The sequence below is a fragment of the Sarcophilus harrisii genome, chromosome 3 (assembly GCF_902635505.1).
Source record: "Sarcophilus harrisii chromosome 3, mSarHar1.11, whole genome shotgun sequence".
In the NCBI taxonomy this organism is placed as follows: Eukaryota; Metazoa; Chordata; class Mammalia; order Dasyuromorphia; family Dasyuridae; genus Sarcophilus; species Sarcophilus harrisii.
The window spans coordinates 10,771,363-10,794,251 of record NC_045428.1 but is presented as its reverse complement, the minus strand read 5'-3'; the positions used below and the strand labels follow the sequence as shown (position 1 = coordinate 10,794,251).

Genomic DNA, 22,889 nt, shown 5'->3' with positions numbered 1-22,889 from the left:
GTACAATTCAGTTGTGTAATCTGGGGTGTCACCTTGACCCCTGGTTAAAATAGGGAAGAGCCAGTAAATGATTAGTTAATCCTGGGTACAAAAGCGGAGGCTTGTTGTCAGTGTGGGGGTGAAAGGCTACCTTGGCTTCAATTTATACATATCTGATAGATAGCATTAAGGAAGGAATCTTCAAATAAAACCCCCAAATCAAAACTGGATCTGCTTGCTCCTGGGGTCCCCTGTAGCCCAGCTTCTTAACCTGTGGGTTACAACCCCTTATGGGGTCTTCTAACTGAATGGGATGGTCATAAAAATTATGATCTGTGAACAGCAAATGTTTGATTTATACACCTATTTTATATACCTGTGTACTCAGGGGCACGGAAAAGTGTCTTGAGCAAAAAGGGGTCACAAGTGGAAAAAGTTTAAAAAGCCTGTCCTAGAAGGGAGGCGTGAGTTTATGGGGCATAGCAATAGTTCTCAAATGTTATTTGTTCAAGGTGGGATCATTTAAGTTGGCAACGCCACAGAGAGTTGGGAAGTTCATGCAACCACTGCCAACCTCCCGCATGAACAGCATCTTGTTTGTTGAGGCCCTTGTGACCACCAGGCTTAATGTATGTTTGTTATATATGTGTGCAATAGGTAAAGTTTATTTGGGAATACTTGTGACCACTAGGCTTAGTGTATATTTATATTATGTATTTGTGCAATAGGTAAGTTTTATTTAGGAATACTTGTGATCCTCAGGCTTAATATATGTTTATGTTATATATATGTGTGTGTGTGTGTGTGTGTGTGTGTGTGTGTGTGAAATAGGTAAGTTTTATTTAGAAATACTGTACTTATTGCATACATTGGGGAAGTAAAATTTATATTAAGTGAAATTGTTTCGATCTTTTTTTATCTGAAATAAATCAACACCTCAATTTCCATAGCCCACTATGATCTGTGGCCAGTTTTTGATAATCACTGGCTAAGAGAGAAGACCAGAGAGGTCGATCAACCTGATGAATTTACAAAGTTTGGATGTCTGTGCCTGTGTTAAGTGTCTAACATTTGCCTTTCCATGTAGGTGTCCAGGGTTCAGACCAAGAGGTCCCCACTCCTGCCAATGAGGCACACAGGAGTCACTTTATTTCATTAAAATGGGGGCAATCATGCCCTTTCCAGTGCCGGTGACAGGAAGGAGTGCAAGAGCTTGAGGAGAGGCTCCTGAAATGGGAGGGAGAAGGAGAGAGGGCTTCACAAAGGAATCTGACCCAATTCAATTCAGCCACCAATCATGGAGGCCTTGCCATGAGCCAGGAATTGGGGAATTTACCTTCAAAGGATTTAGATTTGCTTGGTGTTACCACATACACATTAAAATAAATACAGCATTTTTTGAGGAACATACTGACAGCTAAGGAAAATAGAAAGGAGACATAACAGCACAAATAGTGGACCCAGAGGTGGGGAGAACCAGCTAGCAAGTCACTTAATCTCATTTGCCTCAGTTGCCTCACCTGTAAAATGGGGATTATGACAGCACCTCCAACACAGGGTTGTGAGGATCAAGTGAGATAACTGTAAGGAACTTACCACAGTGTCTGGCACATAGTAAGTACTTATTCCCTTTCTCTATTCCCTCCCCCACCATTAGTGTTGACCCATGAGCTAAGCCTTAAAGAAAGCTGAGGATTCTAAATGCTGGAGGTGAGGGGGGAGGGCACTCAAGCATGGGGACAGCTTCTGCAAAGGTCCAGAGGGAGGACATGGGTAGAAGCAAAGAGGAAAGTTTGGTTAGAACTTCATTTAAGCCTGAGAAGTTATTAGGTTCAGAAGGTGAAGGACTTTAATGCCAAGCTAAACAGTTGGCACTTGATGTAAGGTGTTTTCCATGACCTGTCTTACAATATAGAATTAGGTGTCCTGCTCACAGACAATTCTTTTTCTACAAAATGATATTTGAGCAGGTTTAAGATGAGAATGCAAACACACACTCCTCTTCTTTCTTTTCTTCCTTCTCTTCTCCTCTACTTTCCTTTTCCTCCTCTTCTCTCTTTTTTTCTCCCCCTTCTCCTCCTCTTCCTCCCCTTCCTTTTCTTCCTCTTTTTCTTCCTGCTTCTCCTCTTCCTTCTAAGATTAAAAGGGAATTGACTGATTAGGGGAAAATCCCTGCAGCAAGTTTCTCTGACAAGTTCTCATGACTAAGATATATGAAAAAAATAACTCATTAATAAGAGCTATGCTTCAATTGATAATTGGCTTAAGGCTATGAGTAGTCAGGTTTTTTTTTTTTTTTGCAAAGAGTGATAGTTTTATTTCCTCATTGCTTATTCTTTTTTTAAAAAAATTAAAAGCTTTTTTATTTTCAAAACATGTATAGATACTTTTCAGCATTCGCCCTTGAAAATTCTTGTGTTTCACCTGTCAGATTGTCTAAGATGACAGGAAAAAATAATGATGATTGTTGGAGGGGATGTGGGAAAACTGGGACATTGATGCATTGTTGGTGGAGTTGTGAACGAATCCAACCATTTTGGAGAGTAGTTTGGAATTATGCTCAAAAAGTTATCAAACTGTGCATACTCTTTGATCCAGCAGTGTTACTACTGGGCTTATATCCCAAAGAGATTATAAAGAAGGGAAAGGGACCTATATGTGCACGAATGTTTGTGGCAGCCCTTTTTGTAGTGGCTAGAAACTGGAAACTGAAAGATGTCCATCAGTTGGAGAATGGCTGAATAAATTGTGGTATATGAATATTATGGAATATTACTGTTCTGTAAGAAATGACCAACAGGATGATTTCAGAAAGGCCTGGAGAGACTTACACGAACTGATGCTGAGTGAAATGAGTAGGACCAGGAGATCATTATATACTTCAACAACAATACTAGATGATGACCAGTTCTGATGGATCAGGCCATCCTCAGCAACGAGATCAACCAAATCATTTCCAATGGAGCAGTAATGAACTGAACCAGCTACGCCCAGAGAAAGAACTCTGGGAGATGACTAAAAACCATTACATTGAATTCCCAATCCCTATATTTATGCCCACCTGCATTTTGGATTTCCTTCACAAGCTAATTGTACAATATTTCAGAGTCTGATTCTTTTTATACAGCAAAATAATGTTTTGGTCATGTATACTTATTGTGTATCTAATTTATATTTTAATGTATTTAACATCTACTGGTCATCCTGCCATCTAGGGGAGGGGGTGGGGGGTAAGAGGTGAAAAATTGGAACAAGAGATTTGGCAATTGTTAACGCTGTAAAGTTACCCATGCATATAACCTGTAAGTAAAAGGCTATTAAACTAAAAAAAAAAGAAAAATCTTATTTTAATTTTTTTCTCTCTCCCTTCTCCCCACTCCCTCCCCTAGACATCAAGTAATCCGATATATATTAAACAAGTACAATTTGCCTCTACATATTTCCACAATTATCATGCTTGAGCAATCAGTCTTAAAAGAAGAAATCCAAGCTGTTTGTAGACACATAAAAAAAATCCGAGTTAATAATAAGGAAGTAGAATTTAAAGCAATTCTGATGTTCTGCCTCATACCAATCCATTTGGCAAAAACACAAAAAAGAAAGTGGTAAATGTTTAGATTGGGGGAAAGATGTGAGAAAACAGGAACAGTGATGCATAGTTAGAGAACCTGAGAATGGATTCAACCACTCTGGAAAGCAATTTGGAATTATATACAAAGAATTACTAAGTAGTCAATGTGTGTGAATCAGCTTTAAAATCTTAGAGAAAAACACTATGAAACTAGAAACATTCCCAATAAGATCAGGGGTAAAAGAGGGTTGCCTATTATCACCATTACTATTCAATATTGTATTAGAAATGTTAACTTTGGCAATAAGAGAAGAAAAAGAAGTTGAAGGAGAAAGAAAATGGAGAAATGGATAAAAAGTCACACTCAGCATCAAGAAGACCTGTTTTCAAGACATTTATCTATGATTGTCCCCAAACACCCCTAATCATCTTTCAATTAACAGGTACTAATGAAGAGCTTTTTGGATGCCATGACACTTTGTTGGGCACCCGGGGATCCAAAAACAAAGAATGAAACCATCCCTCTTCCCCACAGGTTGTATTTTATTGAAGGAGTCAATAAGCAATTTCTAAAATGTATGCAACATAAGGTAAATTTAGAAAATATATGATATTAAATACAAGGTAGTTTGGGAAGGAGGTCACTGGCAATTTAGGACATCGGAGAAAGTTGCTTGGAGAAAATGTTGCTTGAATTGAATCTCAAGAAGAGAGGACTTTGTGAGGCAAGAGGGAAGATGGGAGCATGTTCTGGGTGTGAGGGCAGTAGGCACAAAAATATGGAGATGGGAGACAGTGCCTTATGTAAAGGACCAGAGAAGCCTTGCATTGCAGAATGCAGGAAGTTTGGAAAGATAAATTGAAAACAGGTCAACAAGGGCTTTAAAGACCTAGAGGTCAAAGGAAGCCCTTGCAGTTATTTGAGTGGGGCAGTCCTGAGCTTAAATAAAATGATTTTCACAGCAGCAAGAGCATGGACTGGGATGAGAAGACATATGACATGGGGAGACTGTAGGGAGCTCTTGCATCCAGGCAAGAATCAATAGGAGCCTGGACTAAGGAGGTAATTGCTTGAGAAGAAGAAAGATAAAGACGGCCAGTGTTGGGAACTGATTGAAAGAAGGGGGAAGAGTGCAAGGTAATGCTGAAGCCACAAACGTGGGAGACTGGAATGCTTATGGTGCTTTTGACAGAAATGGGAAAATCTGAAAAGACACAATATGTTTTTTGACTTTGTGTCTTTCTTTAAAAATAAAAAAACCTTTTTTTTTTCATTTAAGCATTTATTTTGTCACTCTTTCTTCCTCAGCTAAAATCTCACAGAAAATCTTTCCCAATCCTGATTAATTCTAGTGCCTTCCCTCTATTGATTATTAGACTGGAATAATCATGGTGCTTTTGACAGAAATGGGAAGAAAAATCATGAGTTCTGTTTTAGACACACCACATTTGAGACATCCTTGGGACATCCAGTTTGAAACATCCCATTGAAACAATTCGCCGATAGGAGACTAAAGCTGCTTTCTAGTCAGAGTGTCAAGGATGGCTCTTGTTACAGCATCGACCAATCGATCATCAAATAATCTCAGCCAGAATGGTGTTTTATGTATTGTGCCAAGGTTATTTCAGGGAAATCAGTGCCTGCTAGATTCCTGGCCTCTCCCACTGGTTGCAGATAAGTTTGATTAGGATTTGAGTTTCTGCCTTTGTGCTGCCTGACTGTGTGAGTGCATCACTGCCCAGGCTATCCCCTCTGAGCTACACTCAGATCCCCTCCTTTGCCCTCAAGTCTCAGTGACTGATGCAGGGTCCTCCTCCATTTCCTCTTTGGAGACTGTCACTAATCATTCTATTGGCCCATTTGAGGAGTTGGCTATTACCTTGAAGTATCTCCTGAATCTTGAACCCTGTGCTCTTCATTTCTACCTTTTTATATTCATATATCTCTCAATCAGTCAGCTCTGACTCCTAGGACCAAACATAAAATATCCTTTTTGTTTTGGAAAGTGCTTCCCAAGCTGACCCTACCTTTCCTGGCTTCTTCCCTTTCACTGCCCTCCACACTCCACAATCCAGCTATGCTGGACTACTCATCCCTCTCCCACAAAACTGTCTTCTGACTACATGACTTTCTTTAAAAAGAAAAAAATGCCTTTTTGTTTTCATTTAAGCATTTATTTTCTCTCTCCCTTTCTCAGGTAAAATTTCACCTTCAACAAGAAATCTTTCCCAATCCTGTTTAGTTCTAGTGCCTTCTCTCTACTGATTATCTCCTTTTCTTCTGTTCATAGCCTATTTGAACATAATTGTAATCGCCCATTAGACTTTTGGCTCCTTGAATGCAGGGACTCCACGTTTCTTTTTGTATGTAAGCATTTGGCAGAGTACCTGAGTGTACAGTAAGGACTTGATAAATACTCATCAACCTACTGGTTATTATCTGAACCTCCCTTTCCCAAATGGATTGCATTTGGGGATTTTTCAACCATTTGAATGCTCCCTGTTGTTTCTCCCTGAAAGAAAGTCTTTCCTCTGGACTCCAGTGTTGTTCCTATGATGCTGTATCGCTATGACTTTTACTCCAAAGAATTATAGTTACAGCTCAGCCAAAGAGCAACAGAAAAATCTAGGGTAAGTATAAATGGACAGATGGGCATTACTGCAAGGAGCTGTGGGAAGAATTACAAAGAGCTATGTCAACACAATGCAAGATTGGAAGAAAAGATCCAGGGAAATGAGGGAACGTATTATCCAAGAGGCACAACATGAGACCCGGGTAACATTTGGATCCTTGGAAGAAAACATTTGGTTATTTGGAAGAGGACCTTCAAGCATGGAGACTATTGAGTATTGTCAGGAGGACGCTGACTAGAGCAATGCAAGATGGAAAAATGTGGGTGGGTTGAGAACTGAATCATTGGGGAGAATATTCTCATTGAAAATATCTCTGATTCATAGAAGCAAAATTTGAGTGACCCCCCCCCGGGTATGAGCTCATCGAGGTCAGGATCAATGTCTTATATTTCCTTGTATCCCGCACCCCACTGTCCAATTAATGCTCTGCACTTAATGGACATACCCAGTAAGTATTCGTAATGTTAATTCATCATGACCAGAAAGTTTAGCAAAATAATTTCAAATTAAAGGGAGGACAAAAAAGGAAAAACTTTATTATACTCAGCATGGAATTGTGGGATACCAGATACTCTCCCTTTTCCCTCCATCTCACTATCCCAAGCATGACACTAGGGGTGTGTGTGTGTGTGTGTGTGTGTGTGTGTGTGAGAGAGAGAGAGAGAGAGAGAGAGAGAGAGAGAGAGATACAGAGAGGCAGAGACAGAGAGACAGAGACAGAGAGAGACAGAGAGAGAGAGAATTGGAGAAACAGAGACAGAGATAGAGACACAGACAGAGACAAAGAGACAGAGAGAGAGAGAATTAGAGAAACAGAGACAGAGATAGAGACACAGACAGAGACAAAGAGACAGAGACAAAGAGATTGACTTTCATGGTAGAATAATCAGAGAATTAGTGTACTCAGCAGGTCCTGGACACTCAATTGAGCTTGATCCTTCTGGGAAAGGAAGCACAATGGGCAGCTCCTCTTTTTCTAACAGGAAATGGGATGGTAGGTGTAGAACCTCTCCCAGGGGCTCTGTAGTCAAGCTGACATGTGCAGGGAAGGTCGCAGTAGGTTTCTTTTCCTGGTCGTCTTCAGTCTTCCCTACAGATGGGTCAGGCAAAAATTGGACAGATCCCTTCGGCCCCTCCAGTGGGGGTGCTGTCGTGGAGGCCAGTTGCTGTGGAACCTGGTGCTGTGGGGGATGGCTCTCAGGGGCTGAAGTTGGCGGAAAAGAGGGACACCTTCATATACACAGCTCACCACCTGAGCATCAATTGGGGTTAAATGACTTGTCCAGTGTAATACAGCCAGGAAGTGTTAAGTGTCTGAGGCTAGATCTGAACTCAGTTCAGGTCCTCCTGACTTCAGGACTGGTGCTCTATCCACTGCACCACCTAGCTTCCCCTCAGATCTCACAAAGAAAGATGTCAAAAGCGTGATATTTAGGGCTCCCCAATAAAAAAAAAGTCTTCAAAAATTGAAAGATAGAAATTTTTTTCTCATGCCAAATGTAGGAAGAGGGAGGGTGACCCTCTCTAAGCTTATGTGTCCCCAGCAGGACAACTCTGCAGTCCCTTCCTGAGGGAAGTGCCTCCCACATGGGAAATGCAATGCCAGAGAGCTCTCCAAGCAGCCAACGCTGTCCAAGGTACTGGGAAAGGGCAAAAGAGCCGGGCTGAGTAAAGGACCTAGCAAACCTTAGCACCTTCTGGAAATGTGGGATCCGCCCAGGCACCCAGAGCTGTAGTCAGTGCCTAAGGACTGAGCATGGACTCAAGGGGGATTTAAATCTTTGTCTCACACAGGAGGAAACTGAGGTTGAGAGATTAAGTGCCCTGCCCAAGGAGAACACCAAGTTAGGGAGTGGCAGGAGCAGGATGAGCACAAATGGGCTAGCCTAGTGTTCCTTTGGCTGAGAACGTCAGGGGCAGTGCATCTGCTGTTCACCTGGGTGGGGGCAGGGCATCCACTGGCCATGGGTGTGGGGGCAAGGCTTCCACTCTCCTCCTGGGTGGGGAAAGTTTGCCTGCATCCACTGGGATGAGTGGGCAGGGGCTCTGTCTGGGGAGCCCTCACCAGAAATGTCTCCCCCTCAGCAAAGAAGGGACGGGGGAGGGAGTGGGCAGCAGGAGCAAGGGAGGGTGGGTGGCCATCTCCCTACCATTGGGGGAAGGCACACACAACTGGACTGAAAAATACCTGGCTTTGGAAGAATTCACACATCCTAGGGACATATTGTTTGATGCGGTTGCCCCTTAGAGTAAGTTGGCAAATCCCTATGGGCTGGAAAAGGGAGGAAAGAGGCCATTGTTAGGGAGAACAGTGCAGGAGGGCTCTCCTCTGCTTTTCTAGCACTTCCCAGGGGGCTTCACAATCCCCTAGGATAGACCAGTGCTCCTCATTTTGCTTGTGGCTACCCTTCTGAATCTCCTTCTAGAGCTTCTCTAGGATGACCCAGAATCCCCCCTCCCCCAAGCTCACTTCAGCCGTGACCCTCTGGCACTGAAATTACCAATGCCCCTTGAGGTTCTCCCTTCCATTGCCTGGTCTTTCTCAAGGAGGGAGCCCACACCAACCACAAGCCCAGCCTGCACAGGCTCCAGCGGATTCCCTAGGTCCCCAATCCTGGATCATTCCTTCTCTGCCTCCCTCCCCCCCCCCCGCAACCTCCTTCTCTGTTGTCCTCTCCCACTAGAGTGAAAGCTCCCTGAGGACAGGTGCTGACTTTGGTTCCACTGCCATTTGTGCTTCTGGCTCTGAGCTCAAAGGTGGGTACACAGTAAGCGCTTCATTAAAGCTCTGGCAGAGGCTCAATTACCTTTTTGACCTTAAAGAGAATCCCAGCAGATAATACCAGGTCCTGGAGGACCAGGACTCATTTAAAAGATCTTTTTTTCTTGATTGATTTAGCCAATTTTCTGCTAAACCCCCCCAGAAGAGAAGATCCAGAATCCTTGGGCAGGAGCTTACCTGGGCACCAGCAGCAGGTGGCTGCAGACATTGTTCAGGCAGCGACTCGGTGCAAGGTGACTCAGTGACTAAGAATTCCATGAGGTAGGTAGGGCCTATTAACCACGGCAGGGAGAAAGAGGAAGGAGGCAAGGGAAAGGGAACGTGTAGAGAGACAGGGGAATGGGGACAAGTCAGGAGGGGAGATGATTATTATCTTGTAGAACCCAAACAGGGGATGGTTACATCAGCTTTCAGCTTCTCCAGACCTGAAGCTGTTTATGTAAATAAAAGTCCCAAGGCTGGAGATTCCCCATCCCTGTGTTAGGGAAAGGTTAATTTCCCACAATCCATATTGCAAGGTGGCCTGAGGTAATAGATCATCCCAGGACTGAGAGAGACAGACAGAGAGAGAGACACAGAGAGAGAGACAGAGAGACAGAGACAGAGAGAGACAGATGGAGAGAGAGAGACAGAGAGACAGAGACAGATGGAGAGAGAGAGAGAGAGAGAGAGAGAGAGAGAGAGAGAGAGAGAGAGAGAGAGAGAGAATCTTCCCTCTTACCTTACAGTAGCAGATAAACAGGGATAGGGAACAGCCTTCAACTTACCTGTGCACGAACTCTGGTGACTTTAAAGAGATGAAATTTCTTCCCCACTGCAATCTCCTTGTTGATATTTTCTAGGAATTCACTAACAGTTTGAAAAATCCATGGATCTGAGATGTTGTTGGAAACAAAGCCAGGGCAACTGGGGCACAGTCTGAATATCTTTTCTCTAGAAACTGATTTTTAAGGAGATAGGGAAAACATAAACTTCGCTGTGCTCTTAAAATCACAGAGTCGCACATCATGTTATTGTACAACATTAGGTAACTGGGGAATTTTCAACATACTAAATTCTTTTTTCCAATTCAAGAAGCCTGTTATACACAAACCAAGTCACAAGGTTCAGCCAAAATCCCCAGAAGTAAAATTTCTGCTCCCCAGATACTGCAGATACGCTCAGGGACCTTCTGCTCTGCTGAGGGATTCCACAAAAAGACATTAAGATTTTGATCAGAGATGAAGGTAAAGGTGAAGAGGGAATGCTCATCCCATCTTTTCAGAGGACCTAAAGTCTGGAAGGATGATTAATTCTGAAGATGGACGGTCAGGTTCCAGGACGAACTTCCCAGGCCAGTGAACTGGGTAAGATAAATTTTTGTGGGAATTAATGAAAAGCTCAAGATTTGCATTTAACAAATCAACAAGAATGGCTTAGGTTTGTCAGTCTCAGTAGGTTAGGAGCTTTTCTTAAAGTGTAGCTGGGTGATCATAACCTTTGTTCTACTGGACTGAGGCACTGGCTTTCAAATTAGACAAGTGTTGTGGTTCAAATCAAGCCAACAAGCATTTATTAAGTGTCTACTGTGTGGTAGCACTGTGATGAACCCTGGGAATACAGAGGAAGAACATTGTCTCTCATCTCTAGGCTTTCACCATCTGTTTAGAGAAACAACATTTGAACAACCATACACAAATAAAATAAATACAAGATGAATTGAAGATAATCCCAGAGAGAGACACTAAGATCTAGAGGACTCCAGAAAAATCTTTCTGCACAAGGAGAGAGCTGAGCTGGGACTAGGAGGAAATTAAGGAACCAGGAGCCTGGGTGAGGAAGAAGAGAGAGCCAGATATGAAATTAGGCATGTCCTGTACAAGGAGCAGAGGGGAGGCAGTGACACATGGAGGTGTGAGAAGATGGGAAAGGTAGGAAGCTACCAGGTTATGGAGGTCTTTCAAAGTCAAATAGAGCTTTGATCTAGGAGGTAAAAAGAATAATTGAGGTAAAAGGAGTTTGTTGAATAGGGGAATAACTTGATCAAATCTATGCTTTAGGAAGATCAGTTAGGAAGCTGAACGGAAGATGAACCATAGCATACATAGGGAAGGAGAAAGTTGTTTTTGTTTGTCGGGAAATGATTTGTAGTATGAAAATCAATAAAACTTGAAAACAAATTCAACAGACCAATCAAAGGAAAAATACCTCACCTGGACGAACGGTGCAATTATAGGCAGGTAAGTAGAGAATTCTTCTTGGCAAGTTAACATAAAATATGGCTTTGCACTGGCCATAAACCTAAGGTCAAACATTAGTGTTATAGTTGCTGAGAAAACAAGATGGTGTCCACATCTTACTTCACAATTTTATCCCAAGAAGCTTCACACATGATAATGGGGAACATAATGAGAATGCAGGAACTGGAAGGAGACTTTTTCCATACTGAAAGAAATCACTATGGAGTATTTCTCAATTATATGGAAGGAGGATTGAATATACTATGAACCAATGGGATTCCACTGGCACGCATCTAAGTGAAAAGGGAAATATTTACAAAGCCGGAAGGGACCTTGGAGCCCATCCAGTTCACCTTCCTGCTCACCCTCAGTTTACAGATAAGAAAACTGAGAGCCAAAGAAAGAAACAGATTTATTCAATGTCATATAGCAAGTGAGTAGTAAAACTCACCAAGTCTAACCCCCGAATCAGCTTTCTCTACAAGAGCTTGAAGCTTTTCAGAACAAAACAAACTCAGAGACATATTTTCCTTTGGCACCTCTCCCCTTCCTCTCTCTGAATTCCCTGAGAATAAACACTTACTGAATAGTGTGTCAGCGCCATCTTACAATCCTTCCAGTGTTTCTTGCTAAGCACGTGACAGTTTGTTTCTAACACATCAAGGGTGAGGTAGTACATGGAGCCTGAATCTGCCTGTGAGGAGGGAAATAAGAGAAGTTTCATGCATGGCCCACCTAGGGCAGGCAATGTTGTGTCAGGATCTAGAGAGCTGGGATCTGGGAATGAAGGACAGCTGTAAAATTCCAAAGTTTCATTCAATGGAGCAACTGAGAATAGGATAGATTGGGAAGGATAATTCCAGTCACATTCAGTAAGGAGATAGCCCTGGCATTGACCACCATTGCCCAAGAAGACTTCCCACCCATGGCCCTCACCAGATTAGGCCAAGGAGAAGTCTGAAAGGCTTAATCTACCTTTAGAAAGAGAATTAAGAAGATAAATGAGAGTGAGAATCATGAAAATCTTGAAAAACTAATAAAGAACTTGATAAGAAAAATACCCATTCAAAGAAAAAAACAGATTAAGGCAAATAGTAAAGAGGTAGAAAAAGCCAATGGAAGAAGAATGCCTTAACAAAGCAGAATTGGCCAAATGTAAAGAGAAGCACAAAAATTCATTGGGAAAAAATTCCTTAAAAAGTAGAACTGAGATAGTTTTAAAATGAAATCAAAATCAAAATCAAAGTTATCTATAGACATGAAAAGTGGTCTAAATCATTTTTTTATTAAAGAAATGCCAATTAAAACAATGCTGAGATATGGTCTCATACTTATGAGATTGGTCCATATGATCCAAAAACAAGTTGGAGAGGATATGAGAAAATTGGGACACTAATGCATCATTGGTGGAGTTATGAACTGATTCAACCATACTGGTGAGCAATTATACTAGGGGCATACCCACTATGCCCAAAGGCCAACCAAATTACCTGTGCCTTTTGACCCAGAAATGCCTCTAGTAGGTTTCTATCCCAGTGAGATCATAAAAACAGAAAAAGATGTACAAGTGCAAGAATATTTATAACATCACTTTTGTGATGGCAAAATATTGAAAATTACAGAGATACCCACCAATTGGAGAATGGCTGAATAACCTGTGATGTATGAATGTAATGGAATCTACTGTGAGATATAAGAAATGATGAACAAGCAGATTTCAGAAAAACCTGGAAAGACTTGTACAAGTTGATACAAAGTGAAATAATCAGCACCAGGAAAACATTGTACAAGGTATCACCAAGACTGTGTGGTGATCAGCTATAACAGACTCAGCTCTTCTCAACAGCACAATGATGTAAGACAAATATGAAAGACTCACAAAGGAAAATGCTATCCAAATAAACAACTGGTGGACTCTGAATGCAGATTGAAGCATATTGTTTTCACTTCATTCTTTCTTCTGTTCTTTTTGTTTCTTTTGATCTGTTTCTTCTTTCATGGTTGTGACTAATATGAAAATGTTTTATTTGATAGCACATGTATAAACTGTGTCAAACTGCCTACTATTTCCAAAAGAAGGAGAGAGGAAGAAAAGTTTGGAACTCAAAACCCTGCAAAAATGAATGCTAAAAATCTTCTTGCTTATATGCAACTGGGGGGGGGGGAAGAAAAAGCTATTTTTAGAAAGTAGAATTAGCCAAATGGAAAAGGAGAAACAAAAGCTTAGTGAAGAAGATAAGTCCTTAAAAATCATAATTGAACAAATGTAAGCTAATGACATTATGAGAAATCAAGAAAAAATAAAGCAAAAACAAAAGAACAAAAAAAATAGAAGACAATGTAAAACATCTCATGGAAAAAACACTGATCTGATAAATAGATACAGGAGAGATAATTTAAGAATTATTGGACTAACTGAAAGCCATGATCAAAAAAAGAGCCCAGACATTATCTTTCAAGAAAATATCAAGGAAAACTTCCCTGATATTCTAGAAACAGAGTATATAATAGATAACCCATTAGTAGCTTCCCAAAAGTTATCCCAAAATTAAAATTCCCATAATATTATTTCTTAATTTGAGAACTTGTTTCAGAGCTCCAAGTCAAGAAGAAAATATCACAAGCAATGAGAAAGAAACAATTCAAATATTATGGAGCCACATAATATTTGTCAGGATAATACAAGTGTTAGCAGTTTCTTCATTAAAGGATCAGACAGTTTGGAATATGATATTTCGGAGAAAAAGGAGCTAGAATTGCAACCAAGAATCACCTACCCAGCAAAACTGAGTCCAGTTCTTGGGGGAAATGGCTATTCAATGAAATAGAGGACTTTCAAAGGTCCTTGAAGAAAAGAGCAAAGTTAAATAGAAAATTTGATATTTAACTACAAGACTCGACTATAAATAGGTAAATGGGAAAGGAAAATAATAAAGGAATTAATTAGGTTAATCAGTTTATATTCTTACTTGACAAGGTAATACTTGTAACTCATAAGAATTTTCTCATTATTAATGGCAGTTAGGAATATATATAGACAGAGGGCACAAGTGTGAGTTGAATATGAAGAGCTGATACCTAAAAAATAAAATTAAGGGATGGGAGAAAGGGAAAGGGGGAGATGGACTGGGATGAATTATCGCACATAAAAGATGTGAGAAAAAGTTTTTGCAATAGAGGGAAAAGGGGGAAAGAAATAGAAAGTGAGTGAACTTACTGCTATCAGAATTGGCTCAAAGAGGGAATAACATACACACTCGATTGGGTATAGAGCTCTATGTTACCCTACAGCAAAGCAGGAGGGTAAGGGGATAAGGGAGTGTGATGACAGAAAGGAAGACTGGTTGGGGAAGGGTAGACAGAAGCAAAATACTTTTGAGGAGGAACAGGGTGCAAGGAGAGAAAGGAGAGAATAAATGTGGGGGGGATAGGATAAGATAGGAGGCAAATGCATTTAGCAATAGTAACTATGAAAAAAATTGAAGCAAACTTCTGTATTAAAGACTTCATTTCTCAAACATACAGAACTGAGTCAATGTTGTAAAATTAAGAACCATTCCTCAACTGAAAAATGTTCAAAAGTTATGAAATTGTCAGATGAGTAATCAAATGGAAAAAATGTTCTTACTGTCTATTGCTGGAAGAAATGAAAATTAAAATAATTCTGAAGACATTATTTTTTCATACCTATCAGATTGGCTAATAGGACAGAAAAGGAAAAGGACAATGGTGGAGGAGATGTGGGGAAAAGGAGCCATAATATGCATAGTTAGTGGAGTTGTGAACTGATTCCATTATTCTGTAGAGTAATTTGGAACCATGTTCAAAGGACTATAAAACCATGCCTACCCTTGATCTAGCAATACTGTTACTAAGTCTGTATCCAAAAAGAGAGCAAAAGCAAACAGGAAAAGAAATCATATCTACAAAGATATTTTGAGAAGTTTTTTTTTTTTTCTGGTGGCAAAGAATTGGAAATAGAGGCGATGCTCATCAATTGAAGAATGGCTAAATCAATTGTTATGTGATTATGACAGAATACTATTGTGCTCTAAGAAATGATGAGATGAATGCCCTCAGAAAAACCTGGAGAGATTTTCATGAGCTGATGTAAAGTGAAATGGACTGTGTTCAATGTAACAACAATGTTATAAGTTGATCAGCTGTGAATGGCTTATCTTTTCTCAGCAATACAATGATCCAAGACAATTCTGAAGGATTTATGAGAAAAAATGCTGTGTATGTACAGAAAAAGAACTGATGGTGTCTGAATACAGATTGAGGTGTACTTTTTTAAGTTTATTATTATTGAGAGATTTGGGGGGTCTATATTTTCTTTTACAACATGACTATTATGGAGATGCTTTGCTTGACAACACATGTATAACCTATATCAAATTATTTGCTTTCTAAATGAGGGGGAATGGGGTGAGGAGGGAGCAAGGGAGAGAATTTGGAACTCAAAGGTTTTGAAAATGAAAGCTAAAATTATTTTTATATGTAACTAAGAGACAATAAAATACTCAATACATTTAAAATAAAAGAAGAGGAAAAAAACTTACATTTTCCTTGGGATGCAACATTTAAGCAGAGAAATGACTCTCAGCTCCAGAAACAACATGGAGTGGAGGCTCAAGAAAGGACTAATGACCTGAATGGTAAGGATGACCCAGTCTTGAGTCTTTTCTTTGTGGAATATGGTCTGTGCGGTCCTGGTAAGTCACCTAGGGTCTCTAAGAGATTTCCTAAAACTAGGATTTGCTGATCTGCCTGGATGAAGGAAGGTTCCCAACCATTTCAATGGAATCACAAGTCTGGACCAACAATGAAAACAAAAAGGGGAAAGACTAAGAGTATCCCCAAAGGCTCATCACCATCTACCCTAATTAGCAACTGAATTGAGCCTTGAAGAAAGCCAGAGAGAAAGCTGAGCCAGTAGTACATGGCAGACATGGGAGATAACCTGTGCAAGATCATGGTGGGAGGTAGGAGATGGATGGCCATTTCAGGGAAGATAAGCTGTTTGGCTGTAACAGTGTGAGCAGATGGATAAGATCCCCACTGTCCCCATGGCCAACCCGCCATTCCCACTCCCTAGTGAACACTATTATTTACCTGATGATGTTCTTGGACATTAGCCACTCGATTGAGGCTGAAGATGTAGCCTTCCTTCCGGTCCTCATTGATCTTTTCCAAAGCAAGACCCGCCACAGACAACACTCGAGAGTCATTGCAGCTGGGCTCCAGGAGGAGAGGATGAGGCTGCTGGACCTGACCTGGGGGAGATGTACTCCAGGCACTGTGCACCAGGACCAAGAGGCCCAGGGAGAGAGTGAGGATCATCCTGCTGGACTGGCTGCCTTGATCTGTAGCAATAGGAAGCTAACAGAGATCCAAATCTCACTTTTAAGCCCTTTTATCCCCTGAATCCAAGACTGACCTTTAATAACTGGGAAGCTTGATGTTACCTTGAAACCTGCAACTGATAATCGAATCAATGATTGACAAGCACCTTACTAAGTTAGGGGCAGTTCAGCCCTTGTTTCCACTTAATTTTTTGTGACCAGGCTCCCCTCCACTTATTAATTACTGATTAATAAGCTCTGTTTTCCCAACCCTTTTCAAAGTGATTACTCAAGAAGTCAAAGCAAGCCATTTACCCCAAGTTCCTGCCAATGAATTCATTAGATTCTGGCTCTTTCCCCAGGTTCTCACAGAATCTCATAGGGTAGAAAGGTCCACAGAAACCAGGTGACCCAACCTTGACCAGAACAAACATCTCTTCGATGTGAGACCCAATAACCAGTCTTGCTGCCTCTGCTGAAAGACCTCCAGGGACAAAGAACCCAGTACCTCCAGCCAATCAAACAACCAGAATGTATTAAAGCTCTATAATGTGCCAGGTATTGATCTAGTTACCAGGTGTACAGAAATAAGGAATGAAACAATTCCTATTCCCAAGAAGTTTACATTAGAATGGGATATGTGTGTATGTGTGTGTGTATATCTGTGTATGTATAATGTGTGTGTATATGTGTGTGTGCACATATATATATATATATTACATAGATGGGATAAATATAGGGAAATTAAGGCAGAATGGTCGGGGGGTGGGTCACAAGCAGTCAATGATTTGGGAAAAGATTCATGATGGAAAGGGTACCTCAGCTGCATCCCGAGGGAATGGTGATGAGAGGGTTTTTTTCCTAGGCATGGGGCCCTTCAGTGCCAAGTCCCAGAGAGAAGACATGCAGTACCTCCTGTGAGAGAATGGAGAGGAAGTCAGTTTGGCTGAATCACAGGGAGAAGGAAGGGAGGGATGCCCAATAAGGTGAAAAAGTCAGGAGAAAGAGGAGAAGAGGAAGAGAGTGAAACTTGGCAAAAGATGAACAGTAAGAGGATGATGGGAAAGGCGATTTAAGAGAATAGGAGGCTGAAGAGTTACCAGTTGGGCCAAATTAGAAAGAGGGAAAGTGAAATCAGAGCTAAGGGACCAAGGAACTGAGGGGTTAAGGGAGGTATGAAGAAGGGATTTGAGACATCATGAGAGATGGAAGGATGAGAAGCTTGTTTCTCTGAATATAATGTCCAAGTTACTAACTAAGGGAATGGAACGCTTGTGTTTAATGGCAGGATCTGGTGAGGCACCATGTTTCTATGTGGTGACATAGAACATCTCCTGAACCTTTGCTCCTCCAAGCTCAACATTTGCAGGATTTTTAGATAATCCTCTTATGAAACAGGCCTTTCACCATGCTGATTACCAGCCTCTGAATACTTTCTAGATTATCAATGTCCTTCCTGAACTATGCATCCCAACCAAGCTACAGTATCCTTCTAGAGAAAAGCAAATGACCTCTGTGCCATATGGGAACTCAGGAAATTCTTAGGTAGGAAACCACCTTGTCTAAGAGAAACATACAAACTCTCAAAGGGTGGATTTGAAACAGAAATTGCTTCATTCCTTCTATTTCCATCTCTAGTACCTGGCACATAGTAGGTTCTTGACTATACTTGAAAAATGGAATCAAATGAGGGTGTTCAGGAGTTGTGGGCTAATTGAGAGCAAACCCCAATGAGCAATGGAAAAGTTTCAGTTTGTGTTTTGTATCCCTAACACCTAGCATGGTACCATAGTAGGTGTTCAATATCTGATATCTTGATTCTCTAGTTATTATCATCCATCTATATTAAAATATTTTTTTAACAGAAGAGATCTTTGGAGGTCTGCATGTGTTCTGGGTTCAGACCAGGAGGGGTCTCCAGCCTTCCAGTGAGGAACCCAGGACCCACTTTACTTCATCAAAGTGGGGATAGTCATGCTCTTTCCCATGCCTGTGACAGGAAGCAGTGTAAGAGTTTGATGACAGGCCCTTGAAATTGGAGGGAAAAGGAGAGAGAGGCTCACAAAGGCATCTGACCCAATTCATTTCAGCCACCAATCATAGAGGTCTTACCATGAGCCAGGAATTGGGAAATTTACCTTCAAAAGGTTTAGATTTGCTTGGTGTTGCCACATACACATTGAAATAAATCGAGGAACATACTAACAGCTAAGGAAAATAGAAAAGAGAGGTAAAAGAACAAATAGTACACCCAGAGCCAGGGAGAACCAGCTAGCAAGTCACTTAATCTCTATTTGCTTCAGTTTCCTCAGGTGTAAAATGGGGATTATGACAGCACCTCCCACACAGGGTTGTGAGGATCAAGTGCGATAACTGTGAAGGATTTACCACAGTGTCTGGCACATAGTAGGTACTTATTCCCTTTTTCTATTCCCTCCCCCACCATTAGGTTGGACCTATGAGCTAACCCCTAAAGAAAGCTGAGGATTCTAAATGGTGGAGGTGAAGGGGAGGGCATTCAAGCATGGGGGACATCTTCTGCAAAGGTCCAGAGGGAGGACATGGGCAGAAGCAAAGAGGGAAGATTGGTTAGAACATCACTTAAGCCTGAAAAATTATTGGGTTCACATGGTGAAGGGTTTTAATGCCAAGCTAAACAGTTGGCATTTAATGTAAAGTGTTTTCCATGACCTGTCTTACAATATAGAAGGTTTCTAGGTTTCCTGCTCACAGACAATTCTTCTTTTTCTACAAAATGATATTTGAGCAGGTTTATGATGAAAATGCAAACACACATTCCTTTTCTTTCTTTTCCTCCTCTTCTCCTCTACCTTACTTCTCCTCCTCTTCCTTCTCTTCCTCCAATTTTTTCTCATCTTTCTCCTCTTTTCCACTCCTTTTCCTTCTCTTCCTCTTTTTCTTTCTGCTTCTCCTACTACTACTAAGATTAAAAGGGAATTGACTGATTAGGAGAAAAATCCCTGCAGCAAATTTCTCTGATCAAGTCTCATGTCTAAAATATATGAAGAAATGACTCATTAATAAGAGCTATGTTTCGGATGATAATTGGTTTAAGGATATGAGCAGTCATGTTTTTGTTTTTTGTTGTTTTGCTTTTTTGCAATGAGTAGGTAGTTTTATTTCCTCATTGCCTTTTTTTGACAGATTTTTATTTTCAAAACATATGTACAGATAGTTTTCAGCATTCACCCTTGTAAAACCTTGTTTCAATTTTTTTCTCTCTCCTTCTCCCCACTCCCTCCCCTACACAGCAAGTAATCCAATATGTTAAACAAGTACAATTTACCTCTACATATTTCCACAATTATCATGCTTGAGCAATCAATCATAAAAGAAGAAATCCAAGCTGTCTGTAGACATATGAAAAAAAAAGTTCCGAGTTAATAATAAGGAAGTGGAATTTAAAGCAATTCTGATGTTCTGCCTCACATCACTCAGATTGGCAAAAATAACAAAAAAGAAAGTGGTAAATGTTTAGATTTAGGGAAAGATGTGAGAAAACAGGAACAGTGATACATAGTTAGTGGACCTGAGAATGGATTCAACCACTCTGGAAAGCAATTTGGAATTATATACAAAGAATTACTAAGTAGTGCATGTGTGTGAAGCAGCCTTAAAAGCTTTAGAAAAAGATTATGAAACTTGAAGCATTCCCAATAAGATCAGGGGTAAAACAGTGTTGCCCACTATCACCATTACTATTCAATATTGTATTAGAAATGTTAGCTTTGGCAATAAGAAGAAAAAGACATTGAAGGAGAAAGAAAATGGAGAAGTGAGTAGAAAGTCGCACGCAGCATCAGGAAGACCAATCAGGAAGATTATCCCCAAATACCCCTAATAATTCAATTAACAGGTACTAGTGAAGAGCTTTTTGAATGCTATGACATTTTGTTGGGCACCGGGGATCCAAAAACAAGAATGAAACCATCCCTCTTACCTTGTTGAAGGAGTCAATAAATAATTTTTTTAAATGTATGCAGCATAAGGTAAATTTAGAAAAGACATGTCATTAAATATAAGGTAGTTTGGGAAGGAGGTCACTGGCAATTTAGGACATCGGAGAAAGCTGCTTGCAGAAAATGTTGCTTGAGTTGGATCTCAAGAAGACTGGACTTTGTGACACAAGAGGGAGGAACAGAGGGAGTTCTAGGTGTGAGGGCAGTAGGCACAAAAATATGGAGGTGGGAGACAGTGCTTTATGGAAAGGAACAGAGAAGCCTTGCATTGCAGAATGCAGGAAATTTGGAAAGATCAATTGAAAATGGGTCAACAAGGGCTCTAAAGACCTACAGGTCAAAGGAAGTCCTTACAGTTACTTGAGTGGGGTAGTCCTGAGCTTAAATAAAATGACTCTGGCGGCAGCAAGAGCATGGACTGGGGTGAGAAGACATATGACATGGGGAGGCTGTAGGGAGCTCTTGCATCCAGGCAAGAATCAGTAGGAGTCTGGACTAAGGAGATAGTTTTGTGAGAAGAAGAAAGATAAAGACAGTTAGTGTTGGCCACTGATTGGAAGAAGGGGGAAGAGTCAAAGGTAATGATGAAGCAACAAACTTGGGAACTGAAATGCTTATGGTGCTTTTGACAGAAATGGGAAAATTTGAAAACACACAATGTGTCTTTTGATTTTGTGTCTTTCTTTAAAAATAAAAAAAGCTTTTTTTTTCATTTAAGCATTTATTTTCTCTCTCTTTCTTCCTCAGCTAAAATTTCACAGAAAATCTTTCCCAATCCTGATTAATTATAGTGCCTTACTCTATTTATTAATAGACTGGAATGATCATGGTGCTTTTGACAGAAATGGGAAGAAAAATCATGAGTTCTGTTTTAGACACACCACATCTGAGACATGCTTGGGACATCCAGTTTGAGACATCCCATTGAAACAATTCGCTTATTGGGCAATAGGAGACTAAAGCTGCTCCCTACTCAGACTGTCAAGGATGGCTCTTGTTACAGCATCGATCAACTGATCATCAAATAATCTCAGCTGGGGTGATGTTTTATGTGTTGTGCCAATGTTATTTACAGGGAAATCAGTGCCTGGTAATTTCTTGGCCTCTCTCACTAGTTGCAGATGAGTTTGATTAGAATTTGAGTTTCTGCCTTTGTGCTGCCTGACTGTGTGAGTGCATCACTGCCCAGGCTATCCCCTCCAAGCTCCACTCAGATCCCTCCTTTGCCCTCAAGTCTCAGTGGCTGATCCAGGGTCCTCCTCCATCTCCTCTTTGGAGACTGTCACTGATGATTCTTTTGGACCATTTGAGGAGTTGGCTACTACCTTGAGGTATCTCCTGAATCTTGAGCCCTGTGCTCTTCATTTCTAGCTTTTTACATTTATGTATCTCTCATCCTGTCACTCAGTTCTCACTCCCAGAACCTAATATAAAATATCCTCTTTGTTTTGGAAAGTGCTTCCCAAGCTAACCCCACCTTTCCTGGCTTCTTCCCTTTCACTGCCTTCCACACTCCACAATCCAGCTATGCTGCATTACTCATCCCCCTCCCACAAAACTATCTTCTGACTCCATGACTTTCTTTTAAAAAAGAAAAAATGCCTTTTCTTTTCATTTAAATATTTATTTTCTCTCTCCCTTTCTCAGGTAAAATTCTACCTTCAACAAGAAACCTTTCCCAATCCTGATTAGTTCTAGTACCTTCCCTCTACTGCTTATCTCATTTTTATCCTATTCATAGTCTATTTGTACATAATTATAGACATGTCACCACCCCCATCAGACTGTCAGCTCCTTGAATACAGTGGCCTTGTTTCCAGCTATATATATATATAAGCATTTGGCACAGTGCCTGAGTGTACAGTAAAGACTTGATATACACTCATTGATCTACTGGTTATTATCTGAACCTCCCTTTCCCAAATGGAGTGTATTTGGGGATTTTTCAACCATTTGAATGCCCCCTGTTCTTTCTCCCTGAAAGAAAGCTTTCCTCTGGACTCCAGTGTTGTTCCCATGGTGCTGTATGGCTGTGACCTCTACTCCAAAGAATTTTAGTTGCAGCTCAATCAAACAGCAAAAACAAAGTCTAGGTAGGTGTAAATGGACAGATGGGCATTATTGCAAAGAGCTGTGGGAAGTATTACAAAGAGCTTTGTCAACACAATGCACAACTAGAAGAAAAGATCCAGGGAAATGAGGGAAAGCATTAACCAAGAGGCACAACATGGGACCCGGGTGACAACATGGGACCCAGGTGACATTCGGATCTTTAGAAGAAGACATTCAGATCCTTGGAAAAAGATCTCCAAGCATGGAGACTATTGAGTATTGTCAAGAGGATCTGACTAGAGCAATGCAAGATGGAAAAATGTGAGT

The 22,889-nt window shown here is 40.8% G+C and overlaps 1 protein-coding gene across 1 annotated transcript; it reads right to left on the bottom strand.

The window, feature by feature from the left end:
- Positions 1–8,965: 8,965 nt before the first annotated feature.
- Positions 8,966–16,645, bottom strand: LOC111720251 (fetuin-B-like). The gene is made up of 4 exons (XM_031961109.1): positions 16,301–16,645; positions 11,769–11,879; positions 11,145–11,246; positions 8,966–9,329 (listed from the first exon to the last, which is right to left on the bottom strand). Exons 1-4 carry the CDS (start codon positions 16,526–16,528, stop codon positions 8,988–8,990), a joined length of 783 nt encoding a protein of 260 aa, XP_031816969.1. The 5' UTR covers positions 16,529–16,645; the 3' UTR covers positions 8,966–8,987.
- Between the last annotated feature and the right edge of the window lie 6,244 nt (positions 16,646–22,889).